The sequence below is a fragment of the Pipra filicauda genome, unplaced genomic scaffold, assembly GCF_003945595.2.
Source record: "Pipra filicauda isolate LSUMZ 115617 unplaced genomic scaffold, ASM394559v2 scaffold631_size203912_pilon, whole genome shotgun sequence".
NCBI classification, from domain to species: Eukaryota; Metazoa; Chordata; class Aves; order Passeriformes; family Pipridae; genus Pipra; species Pipra filicauda.
In genome coordinates this window covers 153,325-175,553 of record NW_024104789.1, presented here as the reverse complement: position 1 = coordinate 175,553, position 22,229 = coordinate 153,325, and the positions used below count along the sequence as shown (strand labels likewise).

The following is a 22,229-nucleotide window of genomic DNA, read 5'->3' as shown; positions in this document are numbered from 1 at the left end:
AAAGGATCTGGAGTGCATGTCCTATGAGGAACAGCTGAGGGAGCTGGGGGTTTTTAAACTGGAGAAAAGGAAGCTCAGAGGAGACGTTGTCACTCTCTTCAACCCCCTTAAAGGAGGTTGTAGCCAGTGGGGGTCAGCCTCTTCTCCCAGGCAACTAGTGACTGGACAACAGGACATAGTCTTAAGCTACACTCGGGGAGGTTTAGGGTGGACATCAGGAAGAATTTCTTCACTGAAAGCGTGATTAGACATGGGAATGGACAGCCCAGCGAGATGGTCGAGTCACTGTCCTTGGAGGTGTTTAAGAAACAACTGGATGTGGGACTTGCTGCCATGGTCTAGTTGCCGGGGTGGTGGTGGGTCATAGGTTGGACTTGATAATCTCAGAGGTCTTTTCCAACCTAATTAATTCTGTGATATCATATTTGTTTTATTTTTTTATATTAAGAACACTTTTTTTATTTTGTACAGGAGTTACTGAGGACCTAACATATCTTTAGGCTTCACCCACTGATCAAACTGGTCTGACGTAAGGAACCCCAGCTTTAGAGCAGCTTCTTTTAACGTTGTCCCCTCTTTGTGAGCAGTTTTGGCAATCTTAGCTGCTTTATCATAACCTGTAACAAAACAAAAGCAACAAGTTAGCCATTCGCAATTTCAATGATTCATTAGAGGTGAGAGAAAAGTGGGACACTTGGTCTTTGGAGAATTATTTGCCAGGCATTGCTATTACTGTTTAACTCAATTTGCAGTAAATGCACACCAAATGTTTACACTAACTCCTTATTTAAAGTGAAGGTAAATTCTGTTATCCTGATCTTAATTTACTTAGATCAAAGATTTATGGGACCTTCTCCTTTAAAAAAAAATAATCTCATAACATAATCTTTCACTTATCATTATTAGCGGTCAGTTCAGGAGAACAGGTTCGCAAATTCTCCCAATCTCCTTCTGATTCTAATCAGAGTTATTTTTCTAATGCACTGGTATGGCCACTGCAAGGAGGACACAACATCTGCAACAGTAACAGCAATTGGTGATGTTGAAGTAAATTAACTTTTGACCTGAGCCATGACTTGGTCTCCTAAACATCGTGACAATACGGATAGCATGTGAAAAATAATGTTGCCACAAAATATTTCAGTATAATGTTTTGAGAACTTTCTGAGCATCAAACCTACCTATATGTGGGTTCAGTGCTGTTACCAACATCAAAGATTCATTCATCAGTTTGTTGATCCTGTCCGTATTGGCTTGAATTCCTACTACACAGTTGTCAGTGAAAGAAACACACACATCTCCAAGAAGTCTTGCAGAGTTTAAAACATTTTTAATCTAACAAGACAAAGAAGGAAACACCAATTACTTCATTCAGATATTACTAGTTGCACATTCTGGCACATTTGTTCATAACCAGTGTCCCCCTTTCAATATCAAATTATTTAACAGGCTATTTTCCTTCCAGTATCTGAAGGTGGTCTACAGGAAAGCCAGAGAGGGACTCTTCATCAGGAATTGTAGTGATAGGACAAGGAGTATTGGGTACAAAATGAAAGAGGGGAAATTTATGTTAGATGTTAGGAGGAAATTCTTTACTGTGAAGGTGGTGAGACACTGGAACAGGTTGCCCAGGGAGGTTGTGAATGCCACAACCCTGGCAGTGTTCAAGGCCAGGTTGGATAAGGCCTTGAGCGATCTGGTCTAGTTGGAGATGTCCCTGCCCATGGCAGCACAGGTTGGGACTAGATGATCTTTAAGGTCCCTTCCAACCCCTTAACAGCAGTCCAATAAATAGTATGACCTCCTCCTTTTGCATTCCTATTTAAATGAATTTGTGAGAAGCAGAATTCCTGCGTAAAAACAAGCACAGTATGTGTAATCATTTTGTTATACCCATTCACAAATAACCAAGTAAAAAATACAAGAAGGTATTTGATTTGTTGTAATTTTCCCCCTCAGGTACCAATTACAAGAACATATCTAAAAATATAAAGGACAATAATGTCTGGCATTAGTTGTCTTCTTTGATGATCCATAACATGCCACCTCTTTTTTTTTTTTTTTTTTTTTTTTTTTGGAGAGGTGACTGTTTCTATCAAATTTATCTTCTGACAGGTACACCTCTTGGCTGTTTGATATAATTTTTTTTTCCTCTTCAAAACCAGGGGCTATATGCTTAGAATAAATATATTCAGATTGGCAGAGAAAAAATTACCCTAAGCAGACAGTAATGAAGAGATAAAAAAATGCTTTTATTGTAAAATATAAATTTTCTTTCAATCATTTCTAACAAGCATAAAAATGCAGCATCAGTCAGTATAGGCTGTGCAGAAAAATTACATGCTGCTTCTTTTGTGCCTCTTATTTTTAACAAGGCAACAAAACCTCAAAAACTTTCTTTTTATTTCTATTTAGTATCTTCTCTAAAAGTCACCTTAATTCTTTTAAAACTATCACCCCTACCTTAACCTCTATGCCATTCTTTCAACATCTTATATACAGTTCTCCACAATCTTCTGATTTGGTGCTTTTGTTTATATTCTTGTCCTCAATTTCTCCTCTGTTTAGTTTACCTTCTCAGTTTTAAGGCATAAAAAAACCAAGAAAAAAGCCCCAAACAAACCCAAAGTAGATACTCCAAAGGAAAAAATAAGAATTATGACTTCTCGTCAAACCATACAAATTTCAGTTCAAGGTGATTTGTAACACTCCACTAGCTTGACTTTTTAAAATTAAATATACAAAAGCAGCAGCATGTATCTTGGTATATCCTGCTCACACTGTAGAAGGCAGACATTATTTTAAATACTGAAGTCTAAGGCTAATCATTTACAATTTTACATGCCTCACTTGCAAAAAGTATGTAACCCTTTGGTATTCAGCAGTAGCAGAAATGAGTAACAGACAGCTGTTAAAAAAAAATAAAAATCCTTGGTTTTAGCTAAAATACCAAATTTGCTGTGGCTTTGTACAAAAATCTTGCCTCGTTTTGTGTCTCTGCTTACTTCCTTAGGCTGATGATACACATACATCATTAAGGTAGAAGCTTATTTGCATAAGATAGTTTCACGTAAAAAAGATTCTCAGCTCCCTGTCAAAATAACAAGGGCTTGCCGTACAAAATAGTAAAATTTGTTCTCACAATTTATTAGCTTCTCTGGTGCTTGTATTATTCACTGAGGGTTTTTCTGCCCACGAATTATCTGACTATACAAACAATCACTGAAAAAGTCCTAGATGTTTAAAATTTCATGAACTTACCATCATGGGCTTAAAGACATTCAGTTCAAAGTGTCCATTGCTTCCTCCTACAGTAACAGCAACATGGTTTCCCATAACTTGGGCTGCCACCATCGTTACAGCTTCACACTGGGTAGGGTTCACTTTTCCTGGTTATGAAAGGGAGAGAAAAAGGTTACCAAAGAAGGAAGGAGAAAAACCAACCAACCAACCAACCATCACCAGTCAGAAACCAACAGTTTCCTCATCTACCAAATCACATTGAATAGAAAATGATTTTTAAGAGGTAACAAGTCTTACTAACTTCTGTGCACCACAGAAGAAAAACTATTTCCATAAATGATATTAGATTGACTGCAAAGACTATTCCAGTATTTCAGCTAGGATTTTTAGAACAGCTCTGGCTGCTTTAGCAATCTACCAACACTTCAAGAGCTTGATCAACTGTGCATGAGCTAAGCAGCTGTTCATTACCATGGTTCTTAATAGTCAGGAGTATATAACCTTACTTACCAACATACAGCTGTGCAAGCAGGTATTTTTATAAATGCAAATTCTGGTATAATAGATAAGAATTGATAGAAGGATTGAATCATGGACTTACTGACATTTGTGATCACAGAATCATAGGATATACTGAGCAGGAAGTGACCCATAAGGATCATCAGGATGCTGTTTGGTAAACATTTGTTAAGAGACAGTGGTCCAAAACAAAAGAAACAGGTAATAATTCTCTCTGCTTTCTCTGTACCTGGCATGATGCTGCTTCCTGGTTCATTTTCAGGCAGGATGAGTTCTCCAAGTCCAGAGCGTGGTCCAGAACCCAGGAAACGAATATCATTAGCTATTTTCATCAGACTACAGGCCACCGTGTTCATGGCTCCACTGAGTTCAACCAAAGCATCATGGGCTGCAAGCGCTTCAAACTTATTCGGAGCAGTGACAAAAGGCAAACCTACATGGAGGAGGGGGAAGTATTAAACCAGTGAGGCACTTCCTTGCAGACATAAACCAGCTAATCAAACACATGATTAGCTTAATAAAAAATAAAAATTAGTAACACTATAACATCACCTCTCTTCTCTACAGCTTACTTTACTTAGTTCTTAAACAAAGTCAATACGAAAGACACAATAAAAGTCATTAAAATACAGAAGAATATGACATTTTAGCATCTACCAACAACAAAGGCAAAAATGTCAAGTTTTCATTCTGTTATATTGCTTTTCATCACAGTATTTTGTGAATGTCAAAAATCTTTCAGAATTTAGCCCAAACTTATGTATTTCTTCCAGTAAACCAAGTTAGATAATTCAGATTGTTAGTTGCTTTGATGGGTTCCCTCAGTTATAAAAATAGATGGTTTTGCAGCATTAAGGTAAATGCAGGCATTAAGGTAAATAAGAAGTAATCACAACGGAATTAGCTATTTAAAGGAAAAAGATGCACCTGAGTACCAGCACTGGAAGCAAACAATACACCACTCAGAACATGTGAAAGCTGATTCAGACTTAGGAGGATGCCTGCCAACAGCAAAAGCACAGCGGCAATGGAAGTAACAGCTCTGTTTATGTTAATTAAATGCCTGAAGATTTAAGCCTAGGTTCCGTAATGAAAAACATTTCTTCAGGACCTTGCCCTGGAAGGAAAGTCAAGCAGAATGCTATTAGTGGGAACAGATATCATTAGGGACTGACTGTGGGCTGGACTTCTGCCCCACAGAACTACTGATCTGAGCTTTCATCACCCATTCAAAGAAGAGCAGCATAACCTCCCTAATTTCTTGTGTTTGGCAGCTCCTGACAAACAACACCAAATCCCACCCAATCTGCATGAGCTTCTGAATTGCACAGCTGCCTTCTCAGTTGCAGAGATCCAACCAAACTTTTCCTCTTGTCCTGGCCAATAAACATCCTCTATAAGAACATACGGATCTTCAAGAGTCTGCCCTACTCGTTTTAAACTCGTACAGCCTGCCATTAGGACACCTAAAGAGCACCAAGATGGAGAGCTTCATAACACCACCAAAACATGCCCTGTACTGCTCCTAGCAGCTGTTGGTTACAAGAAGTTACTTCTTCTCTCTCAGGGTACAAGAAAGTATTGACCCTCTGCAAGACAGTGAATAATAGGTCCATTAAAAACAAAATACTGTTGATAAGCAATTTTAGATTTTACAGCAAATGTAAATGACGGATGTGCATGTTTATTTTGGGGGCATTTTAAAACCTTATATTGTGACACAAGATCTGGTTTACAGATCAAAAAACTCAATATCATTGTAAATTAAGTTTTAAGATCTATCAGACAGCATTGAAAGAATTAGAAAGCTAACCTTTACTCTTTCACATGAAAAAACCAGAGTGGCTTTGGGAGCTTTTTTTCCCTTCTTTTGTGCTGAGTCACTATAAATTAAGAAAGCCAGAGGAGCAAAGATCAAGACAGAAGCATTATAGTTGGGCTAATAATAGAAGTCTGAAACTGTATCCATATTCAATGAACCTTGCTCAGAAAAACACCATAATTTCAGTCACTTTCAATCCACTGAGTAAAATTACAAAAATACACTGCAAGAAAAATCTGAAGTAGAAGGCATATAACAAATAGCATTAACAGAAAGTGTCATGTTAAAATAAAACTACAATTTGAGCTTATCAGAGGTATGGAAACAGAAAGATTTAGTTTGAATTTGACTGTGTGTTACACATACCGCTTTACTGGTAACTCCAGAATATCATTCCTCACCTGTCAGTTCAGCCACTTTAGCAGCAACTTTCTCAGCAAAGCCAATTCTTGTGTTTAATCCTGTGCCAACTGCAGTCCCACCAGCTGCCAGCTGATATACTCTTGGCATGGTTGATTCAATCCTAGCCACACCATATTTAATTTGTTGCACATAACCACTAAATTCCTTTGAAAGAAAGGAGGACAAGATAAAGGAACAAAGACAATAACCAAGAATAAACACCTAGAATCATTTAGATTTTTTACATGATTTCACTTATTTTTTAAAAAACATGCAAGCACTGAATTTTACCCAACTGCTACATCTTAGCATGTTGTCAGTAAAAGTATGGAAATATTAGATGACTGTTCCCACACAACAAACAATTATACATAAAACCAATCTGAATACATAAAATAAAATTATACATAATGCCTTTTATCTCAGGCGTGTACTTAGTAGGATCTGAATCCACATTAAAACAGCTCCAAGACTGAACTAATGTTCTCCAAGTACAAATAAAGAAATGGATCTTGGGCTTTGTTCACTTGACTTTAGTTTAGTAAAACCCACCTGTGCATTCTTACAGAAAAAACCACAAACTTTACCTGGATATCAACTCACTTTAGTTCATTACCAAATTATTGTAATATAAGCCATTCTTGACAATATGATAAGATTTGCCATCTTTTATATTTATACACACATACACACACACTTACACAGAGGATCATATATCTAAGCTTTTCATTCAAAACACCTAGTAGTTTTGTTTGTTGGCAAAACCTCATTTACAGAAGTTTACAGATTACAGACTGCAATTACCTCTTCCTTGCAACGCCAGCGTAACTGAAAAATTGCGTTGTGTTATTTGGTTACAAAACATCATTTAACAATCATTTATATCTTAATACTGTTAGAAGTAAAACACATATGCAAAAAGTTAAGAAAATTTATGACCCAGTTATTAGAGTACAGCATATTCAGCAAACTCCAGCATAGACTGCAAATACTCACACTGAGATTCAGCCTATAATTTCTCTTAAACTATCAACTTAATTCAGGCGTTCTCAAGTTGGCCTCAATATCCTCCAGTACATTTACAAGAATTGTCCAAAGAAATGCCTAATTTTATTTTTTTTTTTACCTGTCCGAGTGTAAGTGGAACAGCATCTTGCGTATGAGTGCGCCCTATTTTTATGATTTGGGAAAACTCTTTGGATTTCCCTTCAAGTGCATTCTGTAGCTTCTTCAGTCCAGGTAACAACACCTCATTAACCTCCTGGGCAGCAGCAATATGCATTGCTGTTGGGAAAGTGTCATTTGAACTCTGTGAAGAAAGTTCAAGAAATTTATTTACAAGCTTTTCTCACCACTGTTGCTGTAAGATGTGCACGTATGGCTTTCTTCTCTTTATTTTAAAAACAATTAGAAACTAAACTAAGAGTAAGCAACTTAGGACTGTTCCACAAGGCCAGAGTCTTATTGATAAATCAACTTTTTATAACTATACCTTAAGAAAGTTAAACTGAATATAGATTGTTCATAACAACACTGGGACAAAAAACAAAGAAAAATAATTACTACAGTATTTATGAGAGACAGGTAAAACGGATGGATGATTTTAAAGGAATTGTAGGTGACTTTAAAACACCTATGTGTTGCTTTGATAATGTTAAATTCATAGTTCACTGGATACTGAGTAAGCAAAAAAGATCAGGGAGGGAAACAACCAAGTCAGTGGCTTAGTATTTTGTTCAGATCAGCTGAAGTTTAAGAAGGAAGTATAATAAAAACATCTACCATGATCCAACATTTAGAAACTGGATCTATATTTAAGTTCTTTTAAGGCTGCAGGAACAGTCATTGTCATAAGGCCACCTCTGCCCATTCATTATGTGTGAATTTTTCTGTCATGAATGAGTTCAAAGTTTTTAATCTCAACAGCTCATACTGTCACTGACAAACATCTTAAAGTTCATTTAAACCGAAAAAAATGGAAAATTGTTGCCAAAGCTGTACCAAAACTAATTTTTTTTTTTTTTAATTTAAACAGTGGATATAAGAGAACTCAAAATTCAAAAACCCAAAACTTCTGAAGTTCAAAGAAGTATAATACAAGTATAACAACCTGGCTTTTGTTAACATGGTCATTCGGATGTACTGGCTTTTTGCTCCCCAGGGTGCCCCCCATTATCTCAATGGCTCTGTTGCTGATGACTTCGTTGACATTCATATTGGTTTGAGTTCCAGACCCAGTCTGCCACACTACCAATGGGAAGTGATCATTTAATTTTCCTTCAGCTACCTATAATGGAAAAAGAGAGAAAAGTTATTCTATGAGAAAATAAAGTAAAAGCATAAACCTTAATATTTTATAGCTATAATTAAAATCATGCTCTCTATTGTATTTTTAAATCTACATATAACAATTGTGAATTCACACAAGAATAATTAACAAGTTTTTGATGTAATACCAGATATTAAAAGGGAAAAAAACATTTGCTATCTTTTTGAAGATGCTGAATTGTGAAACACGGAGTTACATAGAATTTGATTTCATATTCTACAGTTATAGAAAGAAAAGATTTTTAAAAGGTATTTTAAATTATATCTTCTCTTTCCCAAACAATGCAGCTGATTTTACAAGTCAAACACATCACCCACTTTACCAAATTTTAAAGCCATTTGAATTCTAATCCTCCTGGATAGGACTAGAGGTAGTACATGCTGGTTCTCCTTTCCACAGTTATTTGCTCAAGTTAGAAAAATTTTTAAGGCAAGAGAAATATCTTAAGAAGTTTTTCAATCAGAGCACATAAGGTGCAATTCAGTGTGCTGTGTGTCCTTCGGTTTTGACCGTTTCGACAAGGCTTATCTGTTCCCAAACTTCTCACCATGGGTGGGCTGCTTTCTTCTAGGAGATCAAGATCAAGAGCTGCACAGTTTCGTCATGTACACTGATCACAACTATCAGCTTGAATTAGAGGCACTGAGAAGTCAGTTCCTTTGGGAAATAGTCCCCCAGAAAAGCTGTTTTTGCCAAAGATCATCAGCCATCCACATGCAGTACATGAAATCTGTGTAACTGGACTGTGATATTTCACAAAAAAGAAATTTCATACAGGAAGTTCCAGACCTCTTACACCTGTAGACATAACATTTTGCATAGACAAAGCCAAGAGGTGGCTGATAGTAGCAAACACCTTCTTCCTGTAAGGCACGCTCCTCTTTGATCAACATTTTTTAGAGTCTATTGAATCTTATGCACATTTAGAGAGTTTTCTAAACATGTGTTTGTGATAGCATCAAAATCTGTGCTCAGAAGTATCACACCCGTACATATGAGCCTCAGAAAAACAAAGGATCTATTGTCACAACTCTGAGCCTAGATAACCATCTCTGGATTATCAGGATACATCAGTCCTCCTGGAAACATGTTTTTCAGAAAAGGATCTTACGTATTCCCCATCTTATACAGGGGCAAAGTTCCCACCTCCAGGAGTAACTTGATTCCTTGATGTATCTCTTTAGGTTGTATTAGAAAATTATTTTGTAGGTAAGAGAAAGGATATCATTGCAAGGATGTTTTTAAAACACAACAAAAAAAAGCCCCAAACAACTTTCAGAACTTATGAATCTAAACTAAGTAGCCTTTAGCCACCAAAACTTCTAATCCACCTTTAACTAGGGGAACCCTAGAAACAACAGAAAGAGCCTGGATATATTCTGGAATCCCCCACAGCTATTGGCTCTTGGGACTTAGGCTGCTACAGCTGGTAGAAAGAGGATGAGGCTTCTGCAAATACTGAAATATTTTTAAGCAAGTTAGAACAAGAAAACTCTGTTAACAAATGCTTCTAGATAAACAGATCTGTTGATTTATACAAATCAACACACTTGGTATTACCACACCTCAAATAATGGTCATTTACAACTCTGCACTTGGGTGGCATTTATCCTAAGAAAGAGGAAGATGCCCATTTGTCTCATCATGTCCTCTTTAGCAAGCAAACTGATACTTACAAAGCACAGATTTACTAGTAAGCCTAAATCTGGAGAGGAAATAGATAACCAGTAACAGATAAACTACTCAAACTGCAGACAGTCTTCAGATTACCAAGATCCAATTGCTTTACAGATTAGAGACTTCCAAAACTAAAAAGCTTTGCTTGGCATATCAGACTTCATTTAGTTAAATGAACTGAGATTCTATTCCCCTCCTAGGTTCTTTTATACTGTTCATCTGGTAAGAGTCAACACTATACAAGTAATAATTATTCTTAATAGAGGGGGAAAAAATCACATTGCTTTAAGTATCAAAATGCATTTGAATATTTCATAATTTCTTTAAATGCAAGAAGTAAAATACTAAAATTATTATATAAAGTAAATGATTTCTGAAAAACAAAAGTCACTAATAAATGCTTTTCTCTAGCAATCGGAGAAATGCAATCCCTCAGGCTCCTGTGAAAAGCTTAACAAAAATACAATGGCAGTTCTAGTATTTTAACAGTTTGTTCCTACCTCATTTGCTGCCTGTACAATAGCTTTAGCAATCTTTGGGTCGAGACCATAATCTTGATTTACTTCAGCAGCTGCTCTCTTCAAGATGCCAAAGGCCCTTATGACTTGAACCTGAGACACAAGGGTAAGTTTAAATATACAATTTTCTTCCCCCAAAGGACATGTTAGGAATTTATAGTGCATGTCTAGTTCTAAACCAAACTCCTTCTGATCATAAATCCAGCAGTAGTTCATTGAACAAACCAGAGAGCAATCAGGTCCTATGGCCTATGCTACCATTAACAGTAACATTCATCCAAGCAGTCCAGAGAACAGTATACAGCTTTCTTTGCAAGTCCATGTGTGCTCTGTGCATCAAAAATTACATGCATTAAAATTGAACTGGTTCCATTTCTAAAATAGCCTTTTGAGGGAAAACTGACATATGTTTCAGTACATGGAAAGTCAGTATACGACAAAGCAAGTGCACACTAATGCTCTATGCACAGCTACAAGTGAAAAAGCAACTTTATATCAATTCATGCTCTGCTTAACAACCTCAATAAAAAAAACTATATAAAAGACACAGCAAACAAATTATTCCATTCAGTTTTTCATCTCTGGGAAAATGAAAGACAGATTTCCACTCATCCTGGTTATTAAAAAATTAAGCAACACAAAAATTATTCAAAAGCAATATTCAATTTATTTCAGTCCAACAAAAAAAGGATTTCTACCACAGAATGATATATTGCTATGGAATTTCTACCTTTAATTAAAGTTCAAAGTTGCTTACACTTCCAGCAGAAGTCTAAGAAAAAGGTATTCATTTTCACATCCAAAAAGCACTTAAGAAAGAAATTTACACAGATTCAAATTACTTACTGGCATCCTTTCTGAAACACCTCCAATTTTGAAGTTCATTGTAGATCTTACAGTTTGGGCACCATAGTATTTGTCACTTGGGACCTTAAGTTCACCAAAAGTATCATATTCTATCCTAAAAGCCTCTTGAGTGGACTGTAGAAAAACAAAACAAAAAAAATCCAAACACTGGTAAATGGCACATTCATTTTCAAAGCAAGCAGTCAAGAAAAAAAAGCCAAGAAGGGGGAAAAAACACAAAGCAAAGACATGTGGCTAGTCATAGGTAGTTTTATACCTTTGAAATTAAGATATTTTTCTAGTTTGAGCACCTGTCTCACTAGAAGTCACAACTACTACCACTGTGAAGCCCAGCTGTCCCACTGGTGACAGGCAGCACTGCAAGACTTAAGACCTCGGCTGCCCACTGTCATCCTGATGAGAGACTGTTTCTTCTTTTCTAAGAATTAGTACCTTAGCTTACAATTTACGGAACTGGTGTTTTGTTAAAACCAAACTGTAGCACTATACCTGATGAGAAACTTGTTTAAACATGTTTTAAAATGGCTCTTTGTGGTCCCTTTGCAAACACGTGTTTCTTCTTCCCAACACCCCCCACAGCAACTGTTATCTCCCATGCAGGAGTGTCCTGGGAAAGGTGTCCTGAGGCGTCCCATTGGTCCTTTGTTTAACCCCTTCCTATTGGCTGTTGACCCTTTACCTGATGGTTTTTTCTGTGTGACCCTGAACTCGTGATTGGTTCCCCTTTGACCCTCCTAAAAGCCTTATAAACCCCTTCCCAACAATAAACTCTCTCTTGCCTCCTCTCCACGCCGGTGTGCTGTCTCTGTGCCTGCCATGGAGCCACGTGGGTGGTGGGGGGAGGGGAGGGCACCTCTCCCCTCCAGGCTCGGGGCCTGAAAAACCCTGTTTCTGGAGTCCCCCTTCCCCGTCCCACAAGACGTCGGAAATGGTTCTTCAGATGGAGAAGGAACTAGAGCTGGGCTCCCCCACGTCTTGGATGAGGAAAGGGAAACCCATACCAAACTGAAGAACTAGCATAGTAAGAATTCAGGTAGCATCTGCCCAATCAACATATATGTAACATAATTCCTATTTGAAACCCACACCCTACATGACAATACTGGAAGGGAGCAACTGACTAATCCAGGACCAAGTTACTGACCATTAATTATCCCCTTTGGCCTAATAAACCAGAAACACAGTTGCCCTAGCTGTGCAACACGAAGGAACTGCATCTAGGTATATTTTGTGCACTACTTAAATATGGCAGTATTTCTGTATCATGTATACACCTCGCACATGTTATTATCTAACACAGGCACAGGCAAAATAATTTTAGCTGACATACACCAAAAAAAGTAATTCTTTACTTTTTGTAGAACAACAACATTCATTTGGGATGATGTGATCACATTCACATGCAGCTCTACAAAGATTATGGAACTGGAACAGGAAGCAAGACCACTTTACTCTTCCTCTCCCCACACCTTGGTCAGCCAAGTCCCAGTTTTCCGTGGGAAAGGTATTCATCCTTCCTCAGAGGAGGTTACCTTCTTCCAGATCTTCAGGAAAGGGAAGAAGTAATTTTCAATTCTTCATTGTGGATAGAGTAAAACAATCCCAGTCCCACAGGTAGCATATATACATACACAATGCCAGGTCCTGACCTAACCACAACCCCTAGGGGTGAGCCCTTGGAAAAGCTCTATCAATAGAGTCAAGTCAGTGCTGCAGTACAGTCAAAGAAGAAAACCAAACCCGAGGAACTACTGGGAAAAGCAAAAGATATAAAAAGAAACATTGCCTTGCCACCATGGTTCATCCATAGTCCAAGGAAACAGTTCAAAGAAAGGCAATGACGTTGATAAAAGGTAGGGAACACCTTTCTTAAGACAAGTGGCTTTTTTGTTCAGAAAAGAGGTAACTTGGGCATTGAAGGAAAACTGAGGTCAATAAAAGCACCAGTATTAGCTGTTCACTGTCTCTTCCAATACAAGAAACAGGAGCCACAACATTAGGCTAGTAGGAGTCAAGTTCAAAGCAAGGGAGAGGGAGCAGCTCTTCACACAAGCCACAGGCTGATGAAACTCCTTGCCGGCTGATGCTGCAGATGAAGGAAGTCCGCATGAGTTCAGGGAAGATGAGATAAGCACTCAGAAGAATAAACTGGGTTATTACACAAACCAGGGATGGTGACTTCACCACTTCCCTGGGCAGCCCATTCCAATGTTTGACAACCCTTTCAGTGAAGAAATTCTTCTTGATGTCCAACCTGAACCTCCCCTAGTGCAGCTTGAGACCATGTCCTCTCATCCTGTTGCTGGCTGCCTGGGAGAAGTGGCCAACCCCCACCTTGCTACAATGTTCTTTCCAGGCAATTGCAGAGAGCAATAAGGTCTCCTCTGAGCCTCCTCTTCTCCAGGCTAAACAACCCCAGATCTCTCAGCTGCTCCTCATAAGACTTGTGCTCCAGACCCTTCTCCAGCTCCGTCATCCTTCTCTGGACTCACTCCAGCACCTCAATACCTTTATTGTAGTGAGGGGTCCAGAACTGGACACAGTACTCGAGGTGCAGCCTCACCAGTGCCATGTACATGAAGAGTTTGGGTCAGAATACAGGGAAAGCATCATACATGTTAGCACAGTTCCTACTCTTCCCCAGGAGCCACTTCTGAAGTCAGACTGTTCCTCTCTTTTCTTGGTTCATTGTACTCACTCCTTGTTAAGTGGGTCTCAGTCTTCTTGGACAGGAGCACAGCTGTGTATTGGCCAGAATGCTCTCTCCAGCAGCCCTGACCTTCTGCAGCAGCTTGCCCAGGTTTGCATCACCGCGGATAGCATGTTGCAGGAGGGGAGAGGGGAATGTCTCAGCCTTTTTGCTGACCTAAGCATCATTCCCAGCCAGATGGAGACACTCTGCCATCAGGTATTCCATCAGTCTCATACCAGAGACACTAGCCCTGCTCACTTTTGAGTACTCGCAGATTGTGCACATGATCCAGAAGAAACTGCAGCCCAGCCCCCAGCAAGGGTTAGCTCTCACACTGCCATCCACTCCCTGTATCTTGTGTTTTGGCTGATGCTCTCCCAGACACTGACTTCACAAGAATAGAAAGATTAGTGTGACGTAGTACATCATTCCTGTGTTCTTTAATCTTCTTTATCCTATTTGAGACACTTAGCATTAATTTACATGCTAACAAGAAACAGAACATAGTAAACGCATCTTCAGTATCTTACTGCCAAAAATGTTTAATAGGAATGCTTGTGGGTCTTACTGTACATGTGCACATATTAATATTCCAACAGTTGGGAAATCCCTGTTTTTGATATTTTGGCACCTTGTATAAGCAGACAATGTCAAGCTTTCACAGAGCTGGATAAGCAGAACCAATTCAGTTCCAAGCCCAGCTCTCGATATGATCAGTGGTTCAATCACCAAAAGCATCCACGCTCAAACGATATAAAAAAGATAAACTACTTGTGACCTTTTAGACAAAAAAGCTAGCAGTTGCACAACTGATTCCTCAAACTTACATAATCCCAATGTCAACAATGGTGAAACAAAGATAAATAGGATCAGTGCATACTTGTACAAGTACTTTCTAACAACAAAATCATTATTAAAAAAAATTACTTCCCTAGCAAATTCCACATTACACATTTACAAACTCCAATGACGTTAACAGGTTAAGGTGCTTTAAGATGAATGTAATTTGCTGATTCACAGAATAAGAAGTGACATTAGCTAAAAAAGCAAAGTGCTGTTTTTCATACATACTGAAGTAACTAAACTGTAGCACCCTGAAGAAGCCTTGTCTGAATTTGAATGTAACAAACATGCTTCCCTCACTCCTCAGCCGGAATTCACCCTCTTGAGTGGCTTTATGAGCGGAAGGTCCCAGTTCCTGTATGTAAAGCGGTTTCTGCAGCCACTCTCTGATCTACAGGATCTGCTATAAAATGGTGCATAATCAGCACACTCTTGTCAACCCTCTATTTCCCCACCCCCCTGAGCCATAGAAGCCAAAAGCAGACCTAATCAACTCCAACACAAGCCAAGGCAAACTCCTGTGCTCTCACCTAGTTTCTATCACAGCTACAAGCCTCTGCTCAGAACTACTACTCCTCACCTTTACAAATTTATTTTTTTAAAATTCCCTAAAAAGGCCTGACAAGGCATGCTCTGCCCTCCAAAATCCCTAGAACCCGCAGTCCAAAGCTAACAGAGCTAGACAAACAGAACTGTACTTTTGCCTTATTGGAGGGAACTAATCAACTAGAACTGATTGCACCGTAACACGCCGGAGATACTCAAATGGCACAACTGCTGCAATATTGCTTCCCGTGGAAAATTACACTCTGATTTACAGATGCACCAAGTTTTGGATATAAGTATTTCAATTCAAAGAATCATCGTTTTTAGCCTGTCAAAAGCATTTTCTGAGGCCATCAGAAAATGCAATCTGTGCTCAACTGCTATGCTTTAGCAGATGAAGAATGTTTCCATTTTTAAACATCATTTGTCCTTTATATATCGGGCCGCGTGCGCTTGGCGCAGTGTGCCCGGCTTGGCCCCAGGCACGTGTGCTCGACCGGCCCCGGGCATAGAACGGAGCGAGAGAGGGGGAGCTTCGCCGGTGCGGACAGTGCCCTCGTGGGAGATGAGAGGGGGAGCCCAAAACACACAAAAGAGAAGGACAACTCCAAACCCGGGCAGATGGAGCTCGTCAGCCCTGTAAGGCCATCCATCTAAGAGAAGGTCACTCTAATTAAACCTACGTCCTGAGGACCTCGCTGCCACCATCCAAACTCTCTCGGCCCTGGCAGATGAACCTCAGGTTTAAAGGGTGGGCTCAGTTCCGCGCACACTGCGTCTCACCTAAAAAATCCATTGCGCAGGCTCGAAGGCTTTACCCGCTTTTGCAAAGCCCCGTATCGACATCTACAAATGCAGTCACACAAAGATCAAAAGACAAAGGCATATACACCTCCAAAGGTGCAGTCAAATTAACTCTAGCATGCTGGAACATCAGAACCAGGCTCGATTCTGCAGATAGCGGACGTCCTGAGTGTCGTTCTGCCCTGATTGCCCATGAACTGGCACGTCTCAACATTGACATTGCTGCTCTCAGTGAAGTTCACCTTCATGAGGAAGGCAGCCTCAGAGAACATGGTGCCAGTTACACACTCTTTTGGTCAGGTAAACCCAGAACCGAAAAGCATCTCTCAGGAGTCGGCTTCATGATTAAAAACTCTGTTGTTCCTAAACTCAAAAATCTGCCGACAGGTCACTCTGACCGCATTATCTCCCTACGCCTTCCACTCCACAACAAGCAACACGTTGTCCTCTTTAGTATATATGCCCCAACTCTCCAAGTTGACCCTGCTGAAAAAGATAAATTTTACACCGACCTGCGCCGCCTTACCCAGAAGATTCCTGCAGGTGATAAGATCATTGTCCTTGGTGATTTCAACACCAGAGTAGGAAAGAATTTTGAAGCCTGGAAAGGAATATTAGGCAAGCATGGTGTTGGAAGCTGCAACGATAATGCTCGACCTCTGCTAGAATTCTGTGCAGAACAACAGCTCACCATTACTAACACTATCTTTCAGCAGAAAAATAGTCTGAAGACAACATGGATGCATCCCAGATCCAAGCATTGGCACCTCATTGATTATGTCTTGGTGTGATGGAGAGATGTCCACGATGTCCTCCATACCCACATGATGCCCAGTGCAGAATGCCAAACAGACCATGACTGGTGCACTGTAAACTTAACCTCATTCTTAAATTCAAACTTAAAAGGGGCAGTATCCCAAGGAGAAGACTCCAAGTTAATGATCTCCAGTCAGCCACAGTGAGAAACAAATTCCAGGCTAATCTTCAAACTAGGCTTGATAACCATTCCATGGATTCTACAGATACCTCTCCTGTAACACTCTGGCACCAAATTAAAAACAGCATCCTGCAGTCCTCTGAAGAAACCTTAGGGTTCTCCCTCAAGAAGAACAAGGACTGGTTTGATGAAAACAATCAAGAGATCCAGGAATTGTTGAGGAAGAAGAGAAGTGCTCATCAAGCACACCTTGCACTGCCATCCTGTCACATAAGAAAAGCAGCCTTTCGTCTTGCATGCAGCAAGCTCCAACAGAAACTCCGTGACATCCAGAACAAGTGGTGGATCAATCTAGCTGAAAAAACACAATTATGCACAGACACAGGTGATCACAGAGGGTTCTATGAAGCCCTGAAAACAGCATATGGGCCTACATACCAAGCTCAAAGTCCTCTACTCAGCGCTGATGGTCAAACACTTCTTAGAGATAAAACCTCCATTCTGAATCGATGGTCTGAACACTTTCAGATGCTTTTTCAGAGGAGAAACCCTCAAGGCCATACAGCAGGTGAAAACTGGCAAGGCAGCTGGGGTTGATGGAATTCCACCTGAAGTCTGGAAATAGACTGGGGGGGGCCTTGCACTCCATGCTAAATTTCATGAGTTCTTACTAGCTGTTGGGAACTAGGCGAACTACCATCAGACCTTTGAGATGCAGTCATCATCACCCTATATAAGAAGAAGGTACTAAATCAGACTGTTCAAATTACTGTAGTATTACTCTGCTCTCCACTGCAGGCAAAATCCTGGCAAGAATACTCTTAAACAGACTAATACCCGCTATAGCAGAAGGAATTCTACCTGAAAGCCACTGTGGTTTCAGAGCCAACAGGAGCACCACAGACATGGTGTTTGTTCTCAGACAACTGCAAGAGAAGTGTAGGGAACAGAACAAAGGTCTTTATGTAACCTTTGTTGACCTCACCAAGGCTTTCAATACTGTGAGCAGAAAAGGTCTATGGCAGATTTTGGAACACTTAGATTGTCCCCCCAAGTTCCTCAAAATGATCATCTCACTCCATGAGGATCAGCACGGCCAAGTCAGTTATGGCGATGCACTTTCTGAGCCCTTTCTAATAACCAATGGTGTGAAACAAGGCTGCGTTCTCACACCAACCCTGTTCACAATCTTTTTCAGCATGATGCTCCAAAGGGCCACGGCAGACCTCGAGGATCAGGACGGTATCTACATTTGATATCATACTGACGGAAGCCTTTTCAACCTAAGGGAACTGAAAGCTCACACCAAGACCTAAAACCATCTTGTCTGGGAGCTGCTTTATGCTGATGACGCTGCCCTTGTTATTCACACAGAAGCAGCCCTGCAGTGTTTAACATCCTGCTTTGCAGACGCTGCTGAGCTCTTTGGGCTGGAAGTCAGCTTAAAGAAGACAGAAGTTCTCCATCAACCTGCACCTCAGGAAGTCTTCCATCATCCTCATATCACCATTGGTGAATCAGAGCTCAAATCAGTCCAGCAGTTTAATTACCTAGGTAGCCTCATCTCCTCAGATGGTAAGATTGATGGAGAGATAGACAACAGGTTAGCAAAGGCATATAGTGCTTTTGGAAAGCTTCATAAAAGAGTTTGGTGAAATAAACACTTGAAGAAAAGCACCAAGATCAGTGCTCACAGAGCCATAGTGCTGTCTACTCTTCTATATGGATCTGAATCATGGGTCATCTACTGCCACCACCTGCAACTCCTAGAACGCTTCCATCAACGCTGCCTCCGCACAATCCTAAACATCCACTGGTCAGACTATGTGACCAACACATCTGTTCTAGAACAAGCAGCAGTCACAAGTATTGAGGCCATGCTGATGAGAACACAGCTGCGCTGGGCAGGGCACGTCTCCAGGATGAAGGACCACCGCCTCCCTAAGATCTTGCTTTATGGTGAACTTGCCACCGGCTGCCACATGAGAGGAGCCCTGAAGAGGAGATACAAGGACTCCCTGAAACAACATCTCAGCTTTGGCCATACTGATCAACACAGCTGGTCTACTCTGGCCTCCAACTGCGAGGTCTGGAGACACACCATCTATAATGCTGCTGATGCCTTTGAGAATGCACACAGGATCATCCTCGAGGAGAAAAGACAATGCAGAAAGAATCGTGCCTTGCAGAATATACCACCTAAGGAGTCTTTCTGCTGTGCCTTTTGCAATCGGACATGCCTGTCTCGTATTGGCCTTTTTAGCCACCAGTGCACTTGTGACAAACGTGGGTAGAGACCTTTCCCAAATCTTCGTTCGCGAAGCCCAGCCATGATGATGATGTCCTTTATAACATCGAGTCAAAAATTCTGAAATTTACCCTTTAGAAACCAAACCCCAATACTTTACAACATTCAGCTACAGAAGAACCACTGCAACCACAAATCCATTTCAAACATCCTGCATAGCTTTAAGTTAAGTCATACCATAGTCATGGCCAGTCTTCGCGAACGAAGATCCGGGAAAGGTCTTTACCCACATCTGTTACAAGCGCGCTGGTGATACAGGGCTTTGCAAATGCGGGTAAGGCCTCTGAGCCTGCGCAGTGGATTTTTTAGGTGAGACGCAGTGTGCGCTGAACTGAACCCACCCTTTAATCCTAAGGTTCATCTGCCGGGGCTGAGCAAGCTTGGACGGTGGCAGCGAGGTCCTCAGGACGTAGGCTTAATTAGAGTGACCTTCTCTTAGATGGATGGCCTTACAGGGCTGACGAGCTCCATCTGCCTGGGTTTAGAGTTGTCCTTCTCTTCTGTGTGTTCCGGGGCTCCCCCTCTCAACTCCCACGATGGCACTGTCCGCACAGGCGAAGCTCCTTTCTGCGCCCAGGACCGGGCCCCAGCATAGTACAGCATGAACGTTTGGTTGTAGCTACACAATGTGTAGCTGAAGGATATTTTGTTATGACTACTGCTGTTATTTAAACCCAAGCAACTAACAGTGCACACAGGACAGGTCATATTTCTGACCTGCAAAGAGCAGGTCTTATTTTTCTTATAAGATTGCAGCCTTTCACAAATACTGAGTCTTCAGCAAGTAAATGAAGGTCATGATCTAGAATGTTTTTCTCAGATGATGCCAAATGGGAAGATAAAAAAGGGAACCATCTCATAGGCCAATGGTTTGAGCTACACAGTCTGCTTTGACACCAATTTTATTATGCAGGTAAGATTCAACCGCCATGAAGTTTATTCACTTGTTGGAAAACTTGTTCTTTTAAATGCTATTTTCTACACCTTAATCAATATCACAGATTGGAAACCAATGTTCTCATTAAATTTACTAACTAATTTGGTAAACTGAGGAATTGATAAAATCCTGAACACCCCACTTCCTGCCGAAATTCTTCTGACAGTCTAAATTACCTCGTTTTAAGGAGTGAGCTCACAGAGGTGCACATGAGGCTAAGGCTTCCATGCAACATCCTAGGTGTTATTACCGAGATTTGAAGTTCCTTATTCGAATAGCAGTTTTGTTTCCATGTTGAACTGTGCGCAGTAATCAAATCCCACTCATGTCTGAGCCCAACAGTCTGTACTTGAACAATTACTGCGGATGCCTGCTAGAGGCCACGGGCTGCTCTCTCAGCTAAAAGCTCCCTAGTTTTCAGACGGCCCCAAAGATATTCCAGATATCCGCACTTCTGTGAGGACGCAGCTTCTTATCTGAACCTCAACAGCTCTAAGAAAGGTTCTCAAATTCCTGTGGGAGCAGCTGCCGCATGGTAGAGCTCTGTTAGACCAGGTCCTGCACCAGCACCTTTCCTACCTGACTCCCCTCGCCGACCATAGCAAGGCGGCTCAGGGCCGTGCTCACGGCGTCAATGTCATCCCCCGGACAGCTGCACATCCCGGCCCGCCCCGGGAGCAGCTGCCGCTCGGGGCCGCAGATCCGGGGCCGTCAGCGGGGCCGCAGATCCGGGGCCGTCAGCGGGGCCGAGCCAGGCCCGGCGCTGCCGCAGGACGGATGCGGGAAACGGCCGCGCAAGCCCGGCAGAGAACGGCGGCCACGTCCTCCCGCTGCCGGCGCGCTCCCGACGGAGCAACACCCCGGATTAAACCCCCCGCACCCGGCCCTGCCCGCAGCCGCCGCTCCCTCTGGCAGCGCCAGCTGCCCGTTCCCCCGGGGCGGGGGCGGAGCGAGGGCGGCGGCGGCCGGCGGTGGCACTTAGAGGTCACCGCTGCCCGCTCCCCACCCGGGCTCACCATGGCGGCGCGGGGCGGCGGGATCCAGCGGGGGCCGGCGGGATCCAGCGAGGGCGGCGGCCGGGAGAGCAGGAGCCCGGCAGAGCGGCCGAGGCGGCGGCAGGCGCGGAGTGATCGGTGCATGGTGGAGGGGGGCCGGGAGCACCGCAGGGGTGGGAGGTGAGGCAGCACCGCCCCGGACGAGCGTCACGGGGCCGGGGCGCCCATCCCCGCCGAGGCTCCGCCGCGCCAATCGCGGCCGCGGGGGGACGGGCCGGGACAGGACCGGGATGCCCGAGCGGGGGTGGGAGCCTAGCGCGGCCCCGGCGAAGGGCAGCGGGGGAGGCGCCAAACAGCGATTTTTCCCACGCTGGAAAAAAACTTATAAGCTTGTCCTGCCTTACTGTAACCTTGTCAAAGATGCATAGAGCGTTATTTCCCCCCACCCGCGCCCCCCTCCCCCCCCCCCCGCAACAGCCAAGGCTCCTTCTATTAAAAAAAAAGGCTTCTCCCTTCCTGCCCATGCAAGGGTAGTTCTTCGACATGCTACGTCTCCCCCTGGTGCGAAGTACAGAAACGCTACAAGAGCGAAATAAGGCGTATTGAACTTTTCCACCCAGCACCAGCAACATTTCAACACTTCAGGTTTTCCAAACATTCTTTTTTTTTTTTTCCCAACAGCAGCCAACATTCAGCAGTAAACATTTTTTTTTTCAAACATCGCAAAATGCTTCATTCAATTGCAGTCTGCATAGTTACACTTCCGTCATCCAAGAACTGTGAGTTATTC

At 41.8% G+C, this 22,229-nt stretch overlaps 1 protein-coding gene across 2 annotated transcripts; it reads right to left on the bottom strand.

The window, feature by feature from the left end:
• Nucleotides 1-405: 405 nt before the first annotated feature.
• Nucleotides 406-21,599, bottom strand: FH (fumarate hydratase). 2 transcript variants are annotated; one of them, XM_027719367.2, is made up of 10 exons: nt 21,461-21,599; nt 11,357-11,491; nt 10,493-10,603; nt 8,097-8,273; nt 7,113-7,295; nt 5,986-6,151; nt 3,992-4,195; nt 3,262-3,389; nt 1,182-1,335; nt 406-617 (listed from the first exon to the last, which is right to left on the bottom strand). In XM_027719367.2, exons 1-10 carry the CDS (start codon nt 21,581-21,583, stop codon nt 475-477), a joined length of 1,524 nt encoding a protein of 507 aa, XP_027575168.1. In that variant the 5' UTR covers nt 21,584-21,599; the 3' UTR covers nt 406-474. The 2 variants fall into 2 exon arrangements, with proteins under 2 accessions (XP_027575168.1, XP_027575169.1); XM_027719368.2 differs by lacking the exon at nt 21,461-21,599 and adding an exon at nt 21,024-21,173.
• Between the last annotated feature and the right edge of the window lie 630 nt (nt 21,600-22,229).